This window comes from Emydura macquarii, unplaced genomic scaffold, assembly GCF_026122565.2.
Source record: "Emydura macquarii macquarii isolate MOO-44397 ecotype Brisbane River unplaced genomic scaffold, CSIRO-AGI_Emac_v2 contig_3343, whole genome shotgun sequence".
Lineage (NCBI taxonomy): Eukaryota > Metazoa > Chordata > Testudines > Chelidae > Emydura > Emydura macquarii.
In genome coordinates, this window is record NW_027133480.1 from 129441 (window position 1) to 151298 (window position 21858).

Here is a 21858-nt window from a genome sequence, read left to right on the forward strand (position 1 = left end):
GGGACAACTTTTAAGAAACTACTCCGCATGAGTTACAGAAACTGATATCAGTCTGTAATCTGCCCTGTCTCCTTAATCGAGGTCCCAAAATAGTTGCCACGCTCTGGATTTTTTTCTTTGTGACAGAACATAGCATTCCTGCAGAACCACTAAGACAGATGACTTGAGTGGTCAAACCCTGAAATACAGTGTTGTAAAATAATTTCCTTTACTTATTATGCTCTTTATAGTAACTGCATCTTGATTTGTCCTTGTGTGAAAGATACCTGTATCAAGGTTTATTAACTTTTTTGGTGAGGCAGGCTTAAGAGGGATAGCGGGGTAGAAAGGATGTGAAAGTATTAGGCCCATAGTACTGGTTGGCTAACTGAAGTACAGAGTGGTTGCACTGTGAATAAGTTTGGGAGAGCAGGGACGATGTCATAGAAGTCATGACTTTGTTCTCCCTAGCTCTAGCCTCTAGACAACTCTGTTGTCACACTTGTAAACCTAACTGATACTACGCACAATATGTAGGTTAAGAATGGTTGAAATGTTTAACAAAATCATTATTGCTTTATACTTATTTTCCTTTCAAGTTGTATATTAATGTTGCATGCAGTGCACATATTTTAAATAAAACCTATAATATAGTTTTCTCTTCAATTAATAGATAGGCAGTTTCTGCCTTTCAGAGTCTGGATCTGGCAGTGATGCATTTTCTTTGAAGACTCGTGCTGAAAAGAAGGGAGACTACTACATTATCAATGGCTCAAAGATGTGGATAAGCTTTGCGGAGCAGGCAGGAGTGTTTTTTGTGATGGCAAATGCAAATTCTTCTTTGGTAAGTTGCCAAGGAAGTTGTGGTTATTTCCTGTGACTGTTGATAATATCATGATATTGATGTAGTGTGGTGTAAATTCTTTGCACCTTTCTCCCACTAAAAATTCATTTTTAAAAAGTAGTCATATTTTCCCTGAATCCTCTGTATGACAAAAATGGAGAACCTGGTGAGTATTTTAAAAAATTTCTTCACACACCTGGAAAAATAAAAATGTCAAAACAGTAACTGCCCAAATGAGGGACCCAGCAAACATTAGCATATTCTGTGTCATCAAAGAATAGACATTGTGAATCTTATTGGCACTTCTGTTGTCTTATCTTTTAATGGTTTGGTACTGGCAGGATACTGTGATTAAAAGTGCAATAGAACTAGGCCTGTATGCAATGGAAAGGAAAAATTAATACAATATTAAAACATATCTGTGTTCAAAGTACATTTGAAAAGAGGTGCTATGGTTTTTTATTCATCAGTTTGGATACAAGTAAAGTAAAGAGAAAAAATCCTAAACTGCTTAGTTTAAAATGTAAATATATTTCCACCAGTTAACTAAAAAGATGGTTCAGTTGAAACTGAAAGTGAAAATTGAGCAGCTGCAAAACTAAATTATTAGAAAAGTTTTTTGTTTGTTAAAATTGTTTTTCAGTGTCCCATTCAAAAAAAGCCTAACTTGAAGATAACTTAAATAATAATGTTTTATAAATACCTTTCAACTGATCAGGAGGGTTTTTAAGTTTCATCAGTGAAGAGCTGACTTTTTAGTTGAAAAAGTTGAAAATGTCGTTTCCAGTCCAGGTCTTTCTGTCTGTCTGTCTATCGTCATTCATAAATAGGTAGGTAACTTAAATTAAGAATAAATTCCATAATATTGGATACACTGAATTCAACTAAGTCTATTTTTAATCTTCTTCATGAACAGTGAAATTTACAGGCAAGTTACTATTAAGGAAACAGTGTATTTCTATGTCAATAAACAGACAAAATTTCAAACTATAAAGTGAATGCAATAGTTAATAAATAGACTTACCCTATCATGAATACTAAATACAACTTCAGCTAAATGTGGAATCTGTTCACCCTCCTGCTATTTGTGTACTGCCATTAATGTAAATGAGAATTACATATGTGCAATGTAAGACTAGACCAATATAGATTTATACACAGAAATATCATTTAGCCTGTATTTTACACAAAGCTTATAAATATTGCAGCCAGAAACTATGCTAAGAGAATATTAAGACTGCAAAGTCAAGCAGTCAAAAATTAGAAAATTCCAGAATTAAGGTTGATCATGTAATCCATGTATGTTGCCTCGAGCCTTATTTACTGCACACTATTTAAACTCTGATCTGAATACAAAATTATTAATTTCCTCTTGGACTTTTCTATGGTACTGTTGTAACTGAGTGCTTCATTAATATTAACTAATTTATTTTCCCAATCCCCTGTGCTGTGAGGTGGTATTTTATAGATGAGGAGCTGAGGCACAGAGCCATTAGTCACCTAGGATTTGATTTTTTTCAGAATACTTAGTATTTTATATAGCGCTTTAAATGTTCAAAACACAGTTTCTGATGACTTCAGTTGCAACTGTGAGTGCTCAGCCCCAGGGTCTTATTTTGACTCTCATAAAATGAGGAACACACAATGTAGTGGGTATCTGTGGAAAGCTTAGTTTGTCATTTGCCTTGCATCACATAGAAACTCTTTGGAGGGAGGGATAGAATCCAGTTCTCCAGGATAGTGTTCTTAACTATGAAACTACCCTTTCTCTTCTTGCAATCCCCTGCATTCACTACACACCTTCCAGCTTCTGCAACAAACGAAGTAGGAATTCTACAGACCAGTCTTTCTCTGCACAGTCCTGATTTATCCCCTCCTGACAGACTGTCTCTATGATAGTCTTGTTTCTTCTCACTTCCAGCTCCAAATACTGGTTTCTGCCTTTGCTCTGGCTCCTTGTCACAGTCTGTTTCCTTGACTAGTAAGTCCCAGTCTCCACACTTCTCCCCAGGCTCCTAATCCAATTCCAGTCTTTTTACCTAGCCAGTCTATGGATAAAGCACAATTGGGTGACCTTGTGTTTGCTGATGGCATTGTCCTGCTTAGTTTGACACATCATTTAATAGAAGAAAAGATCCAGCTGTTGGCAGACACAGCAAAACAAGGGAAGGACAATATATATGGCTATTGGTGTTCCAAAAGCAACCATTGAAGTATATTGAGAAACATTAGGAAGAAGTAATTTCACCTGTTCAGAGAGTCAAATGTGAAGTGATGATGACACCATGCTACATGTCAGCAACAAATATCAAAAACAGCAAACAGCTTTCATAAACTTAAAAAGATTTGGAAAAGTAGCATGATTAGCACTGATACAAAAATACAAATTTTGAATACTGCCATCATATCTGTCCTCCTTTATGGAGCAGAGTCGTGTAAATTTACAACAGAAAATGTAAGAAGATCAACTCATTTCAAAGTAAATCCTGTAGAAGATCTTCAAAGTCCATTGGAAAAAGTTTCTTGCAACTTCAGGAATTCTGTATAGAGCAAACTAACCTGAAGCATCAAACAAGGTAAGAAGACAGTGACAGACATATTTAGGACATGCTTTAATGATGCCCCTAACACAACTTCCACGTCAAGCAATAACATGGACACCACCTGGGAAGAGGAAAAGAGGGTGACCTAGAGAGCAATAGAGAAAAGATAAATCCATCAATATAACTCAGAAGCCTGAACAGACCAGCACAAGTCCTAAATAAATGATGGAAACTGAGGATGTGTGGGGGATAAAGAAAGAAAAGAAGTCTAAATCATCCCCTCTGGGTTCCTTGTCCAACTCCAAGGTTTTCCTCCACCTTCCAGTCTCCCCAGCCTCTCTCTACCAGGCTCATTGTCCCAGGCTCCTTGCCATCTCAGTCTTTACAGTGCTTCTGTACTTCAGTCTCCCCAGGGTCTTAATGTATCCCAGTTTCTATGCTAGACAGACTCAGTATCTTTCAATCCCAGTCTCCTTTAATAGGAGAGCTATGGAAGCACAATGCAAAAATGAGATTTGCTGTTGGGTGGTAAAGTGTGCTCAAAGGAGCACAGAGGAGGAACTTTAGTTGCATGAGGCCTGCAGGATTGAGCCAGAATTCTTGGCTGCTTTCCATTCTATATAGGCATTACCGGCCCTATCCTTTCCCCTTTTATGAAGCCTTCCCTCCTCACCATATGGTTGATTTGGCCAAGAGAGTCACTCAGACTGTTCTGTATGTACTTTTTTTCTTCGTTATTTTTTCTACAGAAAGAGATGACTTGGCCTCTGTTAAATTACTGTAATTGCAAAAGAGATAGCTGGGGAAAATAAAATAGACAATGATTCCACCTTTTGTATATTAATACAATATTTAACAGGTTTATATTGCAGTATAGAAATCAAATATTCAAAGCCCATTTGGTTTTATCATAAAATCCAGTTCTTTGTTTTTTATTCATTGTTTAGGGCTACAAGGGAATTACATGCTTCGTAGTAGATCGTGACACAGAGGGCCTACATGTAGGGAAAAAGGAAGATAAACTGGGAATCAGAGCGACTTCTACATGCCCAGTAACATTTGAAAATGTTAAGGTACAGTAAGTATTCTAAAGGTTTCAGCAGGGATTGGGTTACTTACTTGGCACCTCAGTGATACAAGTTTTCATTAATGATCCAATTCTGAATAATTTTTGTCATTCTTCTTATAATCCTGTGTGTTGGGGAAGATTCTACAAAGGTATTATGGAAATCAGGTGCCCATTTTATATTGCTGCCTTCAGTTATGAGGCATGTTAAATAAAACATGTACACTGATTCAGCTGTGAACAGTACTAGCAGTTACAGAACAGAAAAGAAGGAATAATTGAGTGGTTTTATTCTTCAGGTTCCTGAGACCAATATCCTGGGACAGCTTGGACAAGGCTATAAGTATGCAATTGGAATTCTAAATGGGGGCAGAATAGGTATTTCTGCACAGGTGGGTAACATTATTTAATATTTAATGGGATAGTTCTGTAGTTTGAATTTGGACTGAAACCTTTAAAATATTATAAGAAAGAGATTGGTAAGGGAAAATTAAGAAAATACTTCATGAAAAGAATCTGTGTTGCCACTAGATGTCACTCTTCCTTTATGTAAGATGAAATAATGTTTGGTATAGGACTATACATTATACTGATCATTGTACATAGTATTGCTTTTAAATAATGCAAAATTCTGTTTCCATTGTATTAGTCTATTTTGAGAACATCAAACAGCAGTTAATCTCAAATGACTAATTTACTAATTTTCAGATATATCTAAAATGTCATCTTCATCTACTGAACTCCAGGCCCCTCTCTCACCAACAGAAGTTGGTCCAATAAAAAAATATTACCTCACCCTCCTTGTTTCTCTAATATCCTGGGACCGACCTGATTAGATCAACAGTACATATCTTTCATCATGAGTTAATTTTTCAAAAATCAAATTCAGCTATTTGACAAATACTGCATATGATATTAATGCTGTAAGAATAAAATGTAATATTTAGTGCTTACAAAATTGATTGTATGCTTGGCAAATGACATTTGATATTAGCTTTACTAGCTTTTTATCTTAATCATGAAAAAGTCCCAGAACAAAATGGATACTTTGTAATGGAAGCTTGCTGAGTTTGTGGTGTTGTACTTCAAAAATGTATGTTGGGGCATCTTAGACCAAAATGTCAGTTGAGTTTCTGGATTATTTAAAGTATGTATTATTTTGTTATGAGCTAGATTCAGATCCTGAAACTGATTTCAGTGGGAACAGAGTCCTTTCCTATAAAAGCTGATTAGGTTTTGTTTTTATCACTTGATCTATACTTTTAAAGGGAAATATAATTAATGCAAAAAATTATATATTTTTTATTATGCAAGTAAAGGTGATGTCTGTCCTTATCATTTTGGAGACTGTCATTCTTCCTTATTCCTTTTCCAACTGCTGGCAGACAGACCAGGTATAATAGTCATTCCTAAATGAATGCTTTCCACATGGAAATGTAGCATGATACTAAATGGAGTTGGCTTTTCATTTTCCATTATTTTTAAAGATTATCCATGATTAAACTTTGTCAGGTATGGCCTTAAAAAAAATCCAGAGCACTGGCTCCCATTGTTCCCAGAGATATAAATAACAGAGCTCTTCTGGCAGTAAAGTACACTGTCAAGGTCTTAATCTAATTACCGCAAGTTACTCTTGTAACCTAATTAAAAGTTAAGGTCAGATATTTGTTATATCTTAGCTAATACACTTTTCTGGCACCTTCAAATGAAGAGAAATGTGCCTGAATGAACAAGAACAGCAATTCTAAAAACCCTGTAGTATTGAGTTTAGTTTTGCAGCAGTAATAGTTTAGAAGGTAATGAATGTCCTATAAAAATGTAATTGTGACTATGAAAACAGTTTCAAATAATTTTAATGTAAAGTAGTTATGTGGTGTTCAATGTGCTAAAGTGTATATGATTTGTATTTCTTCAGACATACAATAGTGCAGTGGAATCTAGTAGCATATAGTGTAGCTAATTAAGAGTGTACTACAACTATATTTTCCTCTACCCTTTCTCTTATTTTATTTTATACAGTGTTCCTCCAAAATTTTAAGAGTGAGTAGAGGGGAAATGTTGTTTCAGTTCCAATGGCTGAAGGAAGCATCTAGGGAATTTGGGATAACATACCCTTGTAATATAGCTCTCCCCATGAATACAGTCATTTCCCTCTCCCTTTGCACTGATGTTTGAAAAATAAAAACAATGCTTCCTCACCCTCTTATTACTGGAAGGGCGCTTGTCTTCTTTCATTGGGATGCTTGGCCCTCAGTCAAGGACCTGTCTTCCTAAGGGTCTAAAATAACACACTTTGGGGCACAATATAAAGTAAATTAACATAGTTAAACTAATCAAATAGTTGACTACCAAATTTTAGTAGCCCATCTTTATATTCCAGTGGCCCAGATAATTCTCTGTGGAAAAGTTTCGGGGTTTTTTGGTGAGATTCCAGTTTCAGGATCATCACTGTTCATTCTGCTTTCTTACCATCTGTTCATATCCCTTGTCTGTCTACCTTTCAGTCTCTATTTTTTGTTGCCTCTTGTATGTTTCATTTTTTGTCTTTCTTTGCTCCTATTAGGAGCAGCAGAAAGGAGATGTTTATATGTGTATCTGGATACAGAATGAAACCAGCTAGGATCCTAATTGGTTTCATTGTGCATCTGACTTTTATTAGTAAATTTGCTAGACTTTAAAAATCATGGTCTTAATAAAGACACTGAACTTATGGTTTATTACCACAATCTGTAACTCACTAACTCCCTCTTTTATCCTATGACTTCAGGGGTGTTAATGGGTCAGTTCACCTTGAATGGCCCCTTAGAATAAATGCTAATGAGAACTCTCTCCTGTCGACCTAACATAGCTACACAAGCGCTTATGCCTGCAAAACTTATGTCGCTCAGGGATGTGTTTTTTCACACCCCTGAGCAAGAAAAGTTTTGCTGGTATAAGTGCGTGTGTAGACGAGGACTGCTGTGACATTGAGTACCTTTCCCAGACCTGAAGAAGAGCTCTGTGTATCTCAGAGGGTTCTCTCCTACCAACAGAACTTGATCCAGTGAAAGATATTACCTCACCCACCTTATCTCACTATTAGGAATGCATTCCATAATATTCCCTCTCTTCAAAGTAGAGCTATGATAGCTTGTGGGATCCTTTCTTCAGGAACTTCTTTGCAATAAAATATTCTTCATGAGTATTAGTCTTCTATCCAGATCTGAAAATCCTTATTTGATCATCCTTGCTCAGACTAGTCTGTCAGAAGCTGGGACAGACATAAATGCTGTTTTTAAAAGCGTGTTTCCTATAGGAGATTTAATTTTTTTTCCCCAAATTGGTAAACGGGTCATGATGTGTGGCAGCCTTGTGGTATGCTCAGGCACAACTGGCCCTAGAGCTTAATATGTCACCTTCACCAGTTACAAGTATATTCCTTTTTTGATGCTTGTTTAACTTACATTAGCATTAATAGAAGGCTATGGAATCATAGAAATATAAGACTAGAAGGGACCTCAAGAGGTCATCTAGTTCATTCCTCCCCTGCTGAGGCAGGACAAAGGTATACACAGACCATCCTTGACAGGTATTTGTCTAACTGGTTCTTAAAAACTTCCAGTGATTGATTCCACAACCTCCCTTGGTAACCTATTTTAGTACTTAACATTTTATCCTTTTTCCTAATGTCTAACATAAATCTCCCTTTCTGCAGATTAAGCTGATTACTATTTGTCCTGTCTTAGTGGATATGGAAAACAATTGATCACCGTTGTTTTTATAAAAGCCATTAACACATCTGAAGACTTCTCAGGTCTTCCCCTCCCACCCCCCCAGTTGTCTTTTTTCAAGACAAAGTGCCATTTTAAAAAATTTTTCCTAATAGGTCAGATTTTCTAAACCTTTTATCATTTTTAGGACTGTCAATTAATCTCAGTTAACTCAAGCAATTAATGCAAAACAAACTAACTAGATTTTAAATAATAGTTTCAATTAATTGCAGGTTTAATTGCACGGTTGAACCATAATAGAATACCAATTTAAATTTATTATAAATATTTTTGTATGTTTTTCAATGTTTTCAAATATATTGATTTCAATTACAACACAGAATACAAAGTGGTACAGTGCTCACTTTATATAATTTTTATTATAAATATTTGCACTGTAAAAAAAGATAAACAAAAGAAACCGAATTTTTCAGTTTACCTCAAACAAGTACAGTAGTGCAATATTTATCGTGAAAGTGCAACTTACAAATGTAGAATTTATTTTGCACAGCCGCATTCAAAAACAAAACAGTAAAACTTTAGAGCCTACAAGTCCACTCAGTCCTACTTCTTGTTCAGCGAATCACTAAGACAAACAAGTTTGTTTTACATTTATAAAAAAATGCATTTTATTTACAATGTCATCTGAAAGTGAGAACAGGTGTTCACATGGCACTGTTGTATGCTTGTATGTTGTATGCTCTTTCATGCTTCAACCACTATACCAGAGAACATGCTTCCATGCTGAATTTAAATTGGTATTCTATTATTGTTTAACTGCAATTAAAACCATGATTAATCACAAATATTTTTTTAATCTCAGTTAATGGCGATTTATTTTTTAAAATCATTTGATAGCCCTAATCATTTTTGTTTCTCTCCTCTGGACTTTCTGCGATTTATCCACATCCTTCTTGAAATATGTCACCCAAAACTGGAGAAAATAATCCATCTGAGGCCTCACAAGTGCCGAGTAGAGCAGAAAAATTATCTTCCATATCTTACATAAAACACTCCTGTTAATACACCCCAGAATATTAGCTTATTTAAGCCTTTTTCTGCAACTTCATCACATTGTTGGCTCGTGTTCAATTTGTGATCTGAGCTGATGTTAAAGAAAAATGTGTACTTGTTTCCTATGACATTCAGTTCTGAGTCACTAGGTAGGAGTAAGAGTTTAAATGAGTTCACCTAACATATTAGATATTTGAGACATCATATTCGGGAATCAGAGGCTCAGGAGATTTGAATTGTAATACTCTGAATTTCCAGGTCACTAATTTTCATCCAGCCCAGCTAGATTGGTGATGATTCAAAGTTTGCTGTCTGATGGCTCTTTGGTGGCCTATATGAAGTGAATTGTTACTATTACTCCAGTTGCTAGTAAGCAGGTATCCACATCAAAACTATCTGCCCTTTTGGTAGCTTCAGTAGAGCTGCCAAAGGTTGAATAGGCACCAGGTCCCCTAAAACTGTTCACTTAAAGGTGGTCTCTCCAAAACATTATGGGGAAGCTTGTGCTACTTGCTACCTCTATTACCAGTTCTGTAGATAAATTACTCTAATTTTTGGTGCTGTCAATCTGGAACCTTCATAACAACTAAATAATTTAATTGTAATTGAGTTTCTGTAGGTGGTGTGTGTGTGCGCGTTCTCATATATACACACATTCACTGTTTGGTATACAGTGATTTTTCTTTATAAAGCAATTAGGGCTTTTCACAGAATTGTATACTGAGGTTAGAAAAGACTACTTGGGCTATTCTTTATGACCCCTCTGAATTTTACAGAAAAAGTTCACTACATCATTTTTGCTAATGTTTGCCTTGATTTACAGGGCTTTACTCTATGTCCAGATGCTTATGTAATAGTTTTATTTTTCAAGCACTCTATCAGAATTCTTGTCCAGGTGAATCAGGATAAAGTTCTGGTTAGAATTGTCTTATTATATTTTGTATTTGTCATCTTTGGTTTCATTATTCGTGCTCCTGTGCATAGCATATTTCTTTTTTAGAGTGAAAAACTAAGCTCATCTCCTTGAATGCTGAAAAATTAAAAAGGCACACCATCTGCCCAGAAAAAGAATTACTGTAATTATTACCTCCGTTGGGTACATTCAATGTAGATTGTTTACTCAGTATAATCTTTGTTTCTCTGTTCATTCACAGATGTTGGGATTGGCACAGGGATGTTTTGACCACACTATTCCATATGTAAAGGAGAGAGTCCAGTTTGGGAAGAGCATATTTGATTTTCAGGTATTCATCAGTGTATATATTAAAAGCTGTCTACTTAAAGGAGTAGTAATCATAATAGAAAATGTCAGGAATGAGTAATCTGATTGAATTAACTGTAGTGCCCTACTGTTATTTAATGTCTCCCCTTCTTGTCTGTCTGTCAATGGTAAATTGAAAAGAAATTCAGATAAGCTTTAATTTGGTATATATGATCTACAGATCTAATGGTGTATCTGTTTGTGCATCTATTTCATACATTAGTTAAAATCTGAACACACAAATCTGAAATACAGAGCAATAAGAACAATGTATGTGTACTAGCGTGACCAGATGTCCCAATTTTATAGGAGCAGTTCCAATATTTGGGGCTTTTTCTTATATAGGTTCCTATTACCCCCTGCCCCAATGTCCTGATTTTTCACACTTGCTATCTGGTCACCCTAAGTGTACACATGAACTGGTATACCTCTGATCATTACAGTAAATTATATTTGTCTCAATTTTTACTTCAATTTTTTCATAAAGTAGGGAAAGATGCTCTCTCTGGAGACCCTGGAAATATTAAAAAGATAAGGAGAAACTGAAGTAAGTTTAGTAATTAGACTTCATGCTTTATACAAAGACACTCGGTTCTCATGATATCTGTCCCCCCTCCCTCCCCCCCCCCCACACCAGTCATGCCACAGAACGTGGCACCACTGTAATTGATTTTATAGATTATTACAAATTGAGTGACACTTACCTCCCTTACCTTTCTGTTATTAATTTCTCCTGGAATGAGATTTCACTACATTATGCTCCCAGACAACTGGCAAACTTTATAATCATCAAAAAAGGGTCTTTTTTTGCAGACCGTAGTCTTCTATAGATTGCAGGGACAGAGTTATACTTGGATGGGATATAGAGGTAGTGGAGGGGATAAGAGGTTTTTATCCACCATGAAAATTTAAGAATTTAAACAAAACATCCATAAGTTTCTCACTTTCCCTGTCCCCCTCCATGCTCATTATACTCCCTTCTGCCCTATTCCACATACCATCCCCTCTCTGTCCTTCCTAGAATTCTCCATTCATAGACCAGGCAATATAACTTCATGCTACTTGGTCGCCTACTCCCTCCCAGCTGATGACCCTCTCGTTCCCCAGTCTCTTACCTTCTTTCCATCAGTCTGTGATTGGAGTCAGTGGCAAGTCTGTTTGTCTCTCCAAGCATTTTAAAATTTTAAATCTTGCTCCATATACACTTGAAAACATCTTTGTATAAGTGTGACCCAGGCGGTAGGCATACGTGACCAAAGAGGAGGGCAGGGAAAACAAGGCAGGATACATTTCATCTTTTCCATTTGAAGGTTCACACAACACGGTGCAGAGTAGTTTTTTCACCCAGCCTAACATACAGAAAATCAGACCATGAGCTTTTCTCAGCGTAGTCCAAAAATATCCACAGTGAGCAACAGATACATTTTACCCCAGCTGAAGAAAGCTAACAATTCTGTAACCTGAAGTCTCTCTTAAGGAGCATATACTCCCTCAATTTAACAGTATTCCTTTGCTTCCTGGCCCTGAGGCTTGGCTGTGCAAGCACATCCTCTTTCTCTCATTCTATTGGTTCCTTATATGCTTTAAACCCCTGGTTTAATTCACCTGTACCTATTGTAGTGTGGGTTATCACAAGATGTTTTTCATCATATTTCTGTAATTTACTTATATATTCATTACTTTCCTCCACCCCTTAAAAAAATCTAGTAAAAGGAATTTCTGTTTAAAGTAAGGCCAAAACCCTAATTTGGCATTTTTATACCAAGCCATTCTGGTGAGGGAAACATATTTTCAAAAGTGAACTGGGGGTAAATTTTAAAAATATCCGTTTTAAAACATCCTTGATGATTTTTACCAAATTTATCAGAAAAATCATATTCTGGCATGGAACATGGTACGTGGAATTTCAGGAATTGGCTTCTTTTTGGGAAGCTTTGGTTGAGTTTAAAAAAAAGGAAAGGAAAAAAGCCTTATAGTGAGAAACTAGCTTCATCCTTAATTTTGAAGTGGTTTTGTCTATTTTGTAATATTTACTTGTAATAAAAGGGGAGCATCCTGGGCACCATGGGAAGAAAGACAAGACACCATGAACATGATTTAACTAGCCACAGTTTTATTAAGTCATACATCTGGGAACTCTCTGGCAATAACTCATCCAATGTAGGTCATCTTTGTTTTTGGAACCCATACCACATGGCAGTGGGCTGTCGTCAGCCCTTGATTTTTCCCCATGGTTAACCTGGTCCTAGAACCTTTGCTGTGACTCCCTCTGTCTTCCCCTCATACCAGGGTTGAGGAGGTTGTCCTCTTGTTGTACGAGACATTAGGAGTTCCAACTCCATTCCCCACCTTAAGGAGATGACTTCTAATGTGCTTCCAGTTCTGGAATAGCAGTGAACCATGCCCCCACTGAATAAGTACTTGTACTAGGCACTTAAGAACATAAGAATGACAATACTGGGTCAGACCAATGGTCCATCTAGTCCCGTATGCTGTCTTCTGACAGTGGCTAATGCCAGATGCCTCAGAGGGAGTGAACAGAGCAGGGCAGTTATCAAGTGCTCTATACCCTGTCATCCATTCCCAGCTCTGGCAGTCAAAGGTTTTGGGACACCTGAAACATGGAACTGACCATCTTGGCTAATAGTCATTGATGAACCTATCTTCCATTAACTTGCCTAATTCTTTTTTGAATCCAGTTATACTTTTGACCTTCACAACGCCCTCGGTCAATAGGTTCCACAGATTCACTGTGCATTGTGTGAAGAAGTATTTCCTTATGTTTGTTTTAAACCGGCTGCCTCTTTATTTCATTGGGTGGCCCCTGGTTCTTTTATTATGTTAAGGGGTAAATAACACTTCCCTATTCACTTTCTCCACACCATTCATGATTTACTAGACCTCTGTTATCTACCCCTTTAGTTGTCTCTTTTCTAAGCTGAACAGCCTGTCTTTTTAATCTCTCCTTAAATGGAAGCTGTTCTATACCCTAACCATTTTTGTTGCCCTTCACGTTTTCCAGTTCTAATATGTCCTTTAGAGATGAGGCAACCAGAACGGCATGCAGTATTTAAGGTATGGGCGTACTATGGATTTATATAGTGGCATTGATATTTTCTGGCCCTTTTATAATAGTTCCTAACATTGTTAGCTTCCAATTTTACTCTTGCTGCATGTTGAGCAGGTATTTTCAGAGAACTTCCTGCAATGACTCCAAGATCTTTCTTGAGTGGTAACAGCTAAAGTAAACCCCACCATTTTGTATGTATAGTTGGGGTTATTTTTTCCAATGTGAATTATTTATCAACATTGAGTCTCCTCTGCCATTTTGTTGTGCAGTCCGTTTTTAACTTTTTATAGTCCACTTTGGACTTAACTATCTTGAGTAATTTAGTATCTGCAAATTTTGCCATGACACTATTTACCCACTTTTCCAGATCATTTATGAATATGTTGAACAGTACAGGTCCCAGTACAGATCCTTGGGTGGACCCTGGTATTTACTACTTTCCATTGTGAAAACTGACCATTTATTCTTCTTCGAGTGCTGGTCCCTATGTGGATTCCATACATGGGTGTGCATGCGTGCCATGCACTGGAGTCGGAACTGTTTGAAGTAGTCTCTGTCAACCCACATGCCATGTATGGTCCACGTAGTTGCATCCAAGGTCTTATGAGGCTGTGCGGGTTGATGCCTCCTCAGTTCCCTCTTACTGCATCGGTCCTGATGGTTCCACCCTTCCTGGAGCAACACTTTGACTCGGACTGGTCATCAGACCCAGGACCATCTTTCTTACCGGCGCATAGCCCTCGGTACCATCACTAAACATACCTACCAGTATACGTATCTCCAGCGGAGCAATGGTCCCGGTTCCGAAGCGGCCCACTGCCACAACAGGACCAGCATGCCGGGCCCTGTTGGCATCATTGGACCCCTACTGTGGCCGAGGAGCACCATCACCTCAATATGAACCCCACTCGGAGTTCATGCCTTTGGTCTATGAGAACCCACAGGGTACTACTAGGCCCTCGGTACCGTTGGAACGGGTGCAGCCAGGGGATCTGCCATTACCGACCAGGACATCATCATGCCTAGACGAGGTGCGTATTTCTCCTGCCCTCTCTCCACCAGACAATCAAGGGCAATACCAGGACCTCTTACACCTCATGGTGACAACCCTCAACCTCATGGTGGAAGCTTTAAAAGATCCCCAGGACGAGTTCCTGGATATTTTACAACCGGCAGGACCATCACGGATTGTGCTTCCCATTCATAAGGCAATCCTGCAACAGTTCAGACAGGTTGGTACATGCCAGCGTCATGCACTCCAACACTGAAACATGCGGAAAGACCCTGCTTCATGCCTGCAAAGGACACAGACTTTCTTTTTGTCCACCCGCACCTCAGCTCTTTAGTGGTGCAGGTGGCTATGCACTGCGCCAGGAAGCAGCACTTCCGGTCCACTCCTCCAGAACAAGCAGCCAAGAAATTGGACCTCAATGGGAGAAAGGCATATTCCTCTGCAGGACTGAAGTTCCGTATTGCCAGCTATCAGGCCATACTGGCAAAGTACGACTTTAGATCATACACAAAGTTGGTGGAGTTCCACACCTCCCTACCAGGGGGCAAACAGATGGTTCCAATCCCTCATTGATTGAGGGCTAGTTGTAGCCAAGGTTGCACTCCGGGCAGTGGTAGATGCAGTGGACATAGCGGTGCAGTCCCTTGCCTCAGGGGTGGTACTCAGACGGGACTCCTGGCTTCAAACTTCAGGATTCCCTGCAGAGGTCCAAACCACACTGGAAGACCTCCCATTTGATAATCAGAAGTTTTTCAGTGACAAGACTGTGGCAAGTACTCTCTTAAGGACTCCCAGGCCACCCTCCAGTCACTGGGTCTCTATACTCTGGGCCCCCACCCACTATCAGAACAGACCATTCTTCAGACCACAGTATCTCACCCGTTATACCTACCAACCGCACCACCGTCAACAATCTCAACAACCTTGATTCTCAGCTTCCTCTAGCCCTACCACATCAACCTCTCAACAGCACCCCTGCAGACATCCCTTTTGACTTCTGCATAGAGAACCGTGGATCCAGCCCCAACCATTCCTCAGTTTTCCCAGTCTTTGGGGGCTGTTTTGTTCTCTTTGCCCACAACTGGAGCAAGATTACCACCGATTAATGGGTGCTAGATACCACACACACGGGATATCTTATAGAATTCAACATTTTTTCCCTGCCTCACCCTCCCTACAACACACAGGCCTGCCTGACGCAACTGGATCTTCTCCAACAGAAGGCGCACGCACTCCTTGACAAAGGAGCCGTAGAACAGGTCCCACACCTATATCAGGGCCATGGCTTCTACTTCCCACTATTTCCTCATACTGAAAAAAGGAGGAGACCTTCGCCCCATTCTGGATCTGCACGTGTTGAACAGATTTATCCACAAATTCAGGTTCCTCATGAATACTCTCCCTCAGATCATCCCCTCCCTTTTCCATAAAGCCTGGTTCATGTCTCTCTATATGGAGGATGCATACTTCCATGAATCCATCCTGCCCACTGCAAATTTCTCTGCTTTACAGTGGGACACTTCCAAATACTAATTTCAAGTACTTCCCTTTAGGATTGCCACTCCCTTCACATGTTCGCAAAGGTCTTTTCTGTGATAGCGGCACAGATGAGATGCTGGGGGCACTCACTTTTTCCTTATCTGGATGATTAGCTCCTAGTGGTGCCATCATGTGACTGCCTCCTTGATACTATCCACACACTACAGGAACTTCTGGCCAGCCTGGGCATGTGTGTCAATGAAACAAAGTCCACCTTGATACCAACCAAACACCTCACCTTTATAGGAGCCTGTCTCAACTCCAGTGCAGCCATGGTATTCCCTCCAAAGGACCAGTTTGCCACACTCACAGCCCTTATTGTGAGACTCCGCCGCCATCCAAGCACGTGCCTCTGTCACTGCCTGTCCCTCCTGGGACACATGGCACCGTGCACTGCACATGCCATATGCCCACCTCTACATGAAGTGCCTCCAATTATGGCTTCACTCAGTATATGACCCACAAAAGGGGAACCCTCAACAAATGGGTCCGCCTTTCGCCCATGCTAATAGACTCCCTGTCCTGGTGGTGTGACCAATCCAAGGTCATGGTTGGCACCCCCTTCAACTTCCCTACTCCACACACCACTCTGACCACAGACACCTCCCTCGTGGGCTGGGACACCCACATACAAGGCCATATAGTACAAGGCCTATGGTCCCCCAGGGAAGCACGGATGCCCACCAACATTCTGGAATTATGTGCAGTCCAGTGTGCCTGTCAGGCACTCGTTCCCCACGTATGATCCAGATACATACAACTCCTCTTGGACAACATGACCAAAACTGGGTGGGGCCAGGTCATCAGCAGTCTGTCAGGATGTTGTATGGCAGTGGATCTGGTGCTTATGACCCATGTTGTCCTGCTCACAACCCATTTACCAGGTGCAGACAACAGCCTCGCAAACACCATCAGCGACTCCTTTCACTGCAACCATGAGTGGGAACTACACAACCCCATTCTTCAATACATTTTCTGACTATGGGACACACCACGATGGGATCTCTTCGCAACAGCCATCAACCACAAACTACCACTATTTTGTTCCAGGGCCACCATCGGATGGAGCTCACAAGGAAATGCTCTCCTCCTCTCCTGGATACTAGAGCTGCATTACACTTTCCCTCCCATTCCACTTCTCCCATAATTACTCCCCAAGGTGAGGCAGGATTGAGCAGCCATCATACTCATAGCCTCCTTCTAGCCCCGCCAGTACTAGTTCACAGATCTTCTTCACCTTTCCATCTGCCCACCAATATGTCTTCCTTCTCTGCAGAGCCTCCTCACACAACAATAGGGCCAAATCTGTCACTTCAACCTGGACCCTCTTCACCTCATGGCCTGGTATTTGAATGGGGCTTGCGAGTAGAAAAAGCATACTCTACACCAGTTCAGGACGTTCTCACCCACAGTCGAAGCCCCACCACCAGGGCATGTTACCAAGCCAAGTGGCGATGTTTCATGGACTGGGCAACACGTAATAATTACTCCATAAACAGTGTCCATACTGATGATCCTCGACTACCTGCGCAATCTTTGCCATACAGACCTTACCCACTCCTCCATTCATGTATGCCTAGCAAGGATCAGTGCTTTCCTCCCACCTGTGGAAAACATCTGTCTTCAGCCATCCAACCATGGCTCACTTCCTCCGCAGCCTCCTGAAAACCTTCCCCTTGATCAGAAAACCTGCTCCCCCGTGGAACCTTAATCTCATCCTCTCCGCACTCACCAAACCACCCTCTGGCCAATTGTTTACTTACTCAGCTATCAATGAAGATGATTTTCTTAGTGGCCATCACTTCCATCTGACGGGTCAGTGAATTGTCAGCCATGATGGCAGAATGGATGTTCATGATATTCTTTAGGATTAAAGTCTCCCAACGACTCCACCCCAAGTTTCTCCCCAAGGTGGCTTCACTGTTTCACCTCAGTCAGGTCATCCATCTTCCAACCTATTATCCCTAAGCTGCACATCTCCACTAGGACATGTATCCTACAATAGCTTGATGTCCACCATGCACTAGCCTTCTACCTCCACCGCACCCATGCTTTCCAAGCCTTGCCCAGACTCTTCCTCACTATAGCGGAACAATGCTGAGGCTGTGCCCTCTCTTCCCAGTGCATCTGTAAATGAATCTCCCCCAGCATCACAACTGTTACTCCCTTTCACGAGTCTCTCCACCACCGGGCATCACTGCCCACTCTACAAGAACGCAGGCTACCACATCAACCCTACTTGCCGACGTCCCAAGGCAGGACACTTGTAAAGCAGCAATGTAGTCCTCCAGCCACACATTCACCACTCATTACAACCTTTCCCATTTGGCAGCAGCAGACGTGGCAATTGGCTGAGCAGTATTACAAACTCTTACTTCTGCTGAGCCTTTGCTCCCGCCTCCAGACTGAATACTGCTTGCTACACTACACACGTATGGACTCCACATAGGGACCAGCACTTGAAGAAGAAAGGGAGGTTACTTACTGTAATTGATGGTAATTGAGAGGTGTGGTTCCTATCTGGATTCCAATCCCGGCCCCAATCTCCTCTGCTACTGGCTCAAAGCCTGATGGTAAGAGGGAACTGAGGGAGCGTCGACCTGCACAGCTTCATAAGACCTTGGATGCAACCATGGGGACCACACATGGTGCACGGGTCAACAGACTAGTTCAAACGGTTCTGGCTCTGGCACATGGAATCCAGATAGGGACCACATCTTTCGAAGAATGATCAGTTACAGTAAGTAACCTCCCTTTCCTAGCCTTTGTTTCCTATCTTTTAACCACTTACTGATCCATGAGGGAACCGCCTTCTTATCCCATAACTGCTTGCTTACTTAAGAGCCTCTGGTGTAGGACCTTGTCAAGGGCTTTCTGAAAGTCTGAGTACACTATGTCCACTGGATCACCCATGTCCACGTACTTGTTGACACACTCAAAGAATTCTAATAGATTGGTGAGACACGATTTACCTTTACAAAAGCCATGTTGACATTCCCAACAAATCGTATTAATCTATGACTCATATAATTCTGTTCTTTACTGTAGTTTCAACCAATTTGCCTGGTACTGAAGTTAGGTTTAGTGGCCTACAATTGCCAGGATTGCCTCTTGAGCCTTTTACCAAAAAAACAGATGTTACATTACCTATCCTCCAGTCATGTGGTACAGAGGCTGATTTAAGTGATAGCTTCATAGTTGTTATTTCTGCAGTTTCTTATTTGAGTTCCTTCAGAACTGTTGGGTGAATACTATCTGGTCCTGTGACTTATTACTGTTTAATTAATCAGCTTGTTTCAAAACATCTTTTGTTGATACCCCAATCTGGGACAGTTCCTCAGATTTGTCTCCTAAAAAGAATATCTCAGGTGTTGTAATCTCCCTTACATCTTCTGCAGGGAAGACTGATGCAGAGAATCCATTTGACTTCTTCGAAATGGCCTTGTCTTCCTGGAGTGCTACATTAGCACCTTGGTCATCCAGTGGCCCCACTGATTCGTTGGGTTGCTATGAGGAAGGTTGGTCAGGGGAGGACACTCAGATCAATCAGGCAGGGAGGGAAATATTCATTCCCAGCCCCAAAAAGTCTTAGCATAGTGCCCACAGCAAGGCCCCCAAATCCAGTTCTACTCTGATTGTGAAGGGAGGGAAGTTTTGCTCAGAATGCAGAATGGGGCCTGGGCAGGGGAAAGAGCTTATCAGCCCACCCTTTAATATACAGGAGCCAATAGCCTTATAGTGCAACCTTCTGTGCAACCTTCCATCCAGCCAATCAGCTCCCTCTGCTCAAGCCCACAAAGCTGAGTATCTAGGAAGAGGGGAGGAAAAAAGGGAGCTGTTTCTTCAAGGGGCCCAGAATTTTCCTTCTCCTGCTGGCCCTGACAAAGTCTCCCCACCTCTGAACGTGCGAAAGGCTGGTGGTGGAGGGGACATTTTATTAATCCACATGGAATCGTATTTTATTTCAGAATGTACGTTTAAACCTTTGAAAAGCAATACACGTTTTGCGGTATTGAAGTTGGGCAACTGGATAATACCTTTAAGAATATTAGATGTGTTGTAAGTTTTTATCTAATGTCAGGCCTGCTTATTACAGGGAATGCAACATCAGATAGCTCAAGTAGCCACACAGCTGGAAGCTGCGAGGTTGCTGACCTATAACGCAGCCCGACGAGTAGAAATGGGAAGGTCATTCATAAAAGAGGCAAGCATGGCCAAGTATTACGCTGCAGAGGTAACCAAAATTAGCTTTGTTCAGTACACTCAGTTCAGCTGTTTGTTTTAAAACCACATCTTTTGCTAAATATGTTTTTAATAACTTTTCTTTGTAAATTGAACATAGTTTTCTCTTGTTTCCAACATGCAGTTTTCAGATGGGATGAAAGTAGGACAACTGAGGGACAAACAGTATAACCCCCTTAAATTAAATACAGAAAAATCTCAAGCAGCAGAATTAAAGAAGGGAAGTGTAGTATTGTTAGCCACTCAATAAAACTTGAAATACTAGCATTCACCCACAAGAAGATGCTTGGAAAGACTCCATCACTGCAGGATTCATTGCTGTGGTGAGGTAGGGGGCAATTGATCTATGGTTAAGAATGCATAACCCAGTCATAATGATAGGTCAGCATATGAAATCCAAAAATGTCTATGGGCATAGACAGAATCGCTTCCTTTTCACTTGCAGTGGTAGCCAAAACAGCAGTTAGTGTGTTTGTTGGTAGGGAAGGGACTATTGCAAATAACTGGTCTGACTTCTTGATGTCATTGAGTGGCTGAAGTGGGAATGAACCTTAAAGTGATGCACAAACAACATTCTTATAAGGTTTGCGAAGGATAGGTGCCTAAAATCTCTATTCTTTCCTTTTCCCTCCTATTGCTGCTTTAATTATTGCTCTACTTTTCTGAAATTAGATTGTACAAATGAAATTGACTGACTGATTTGACAAAGGTGTGTCCTGGGATGCTAATTGTGAATCTTATTTTTCATTAGGTTGCAGCACTGACAACTAGTAAATGTATTGAATGGATGGGTGGAGTTGGATTCACAAAAAATTATCCAATTGAAAAATACTACCGAGACTGCAAAATTGGTAAACAACAATTTCTTATAAATATGTAATATAGACTTGGGTTGGGTAATGTTTCAAGGTTGTTTTTCAATTACTTGGATACCAATTTGTCAGAGAGATTTTCTTTCAGGAAATAGGCGCTAAGACATGACACTGATAAGGGACATATATGAGTCACTCTGTCTATCCTATTTAATTTAGTGTTTAAAAAAAAAGTGTAGGTGTACTTTTTTAGTGTGAATATCACTGTTCAAATTTCAGTTAAAATGAATCAAAGGTACTTTCATTCTTTAAAAAAAAAAAAAAAAAAAAAAAAAAGAAAGAAACCATAAGGGGCAGGTAAGAAAGTGTCAAAGTGACTTAGGAGTCTAAGTCTTACTTTCAAAAGTTACTTAACAGTTTTATGCTTCTAAGTCCTGAACTAAATCAGTTAGATAGTTTTGATAATTTTAGTCTGATTTCTGGCTTTAATGGCTGATGTCAACTGTAAATACTTTAAATTTTGATTTGAAATCTGGGAATTGCTGTTCAGGAAAATTTCTTATCCTCAAAAATAAGTCAACTCATGATACTATATACCAACAAGAAAGTTTGCTTCATTGTAGTCAACAGTAAAATATTGTAATATTTTATGTGAATATCAGCTCTGTTTTGGGTTGTTATATACTGAATCTTTGCTTTATAATTTTAGAGCCCTAACTGGATCTTT

General features: G+C 40.0%; 1 protein-coding gene across 2 annotated transcripts in view; it reads left to right on the top strand.

Moving 5' to 3' along the window:
* ACADSB (acyl-CoA dehydrogenase short/branched chain) overlaps positions 1-21858 on the top strand; it is a 32419-nt gene that overhangs the window by 7050 nt on the left and 3511 nt on the right. The window contains exons 5-10 of one of the 2 annotated variants that reach the window (XM_067533465.1): positions 653-823; positions 4314-4439; positions 4732-4824; positions 10350-10439; positions 20174-20311; positions 21071-21170. In XM_067533465.1, the coding sequence (XP_067389566.1) occupies positions 653-823; positions 4314-4439; positions 4732-4824; positions 10350-10439; positions 20174-20311; positions 21071-21170 (718 nt within the window). Of the gene's footprint in view, positions 1-652; positions 824-4313; positions 4440-4731; positions 4825-6451; positions 8327-10349; positions 10440-20173; positions 20312-21070; positions 21171-21858 lie in introns of those variants that run through there. The other variant, XM_067533466.1, reaches the window with a different exon arrangement.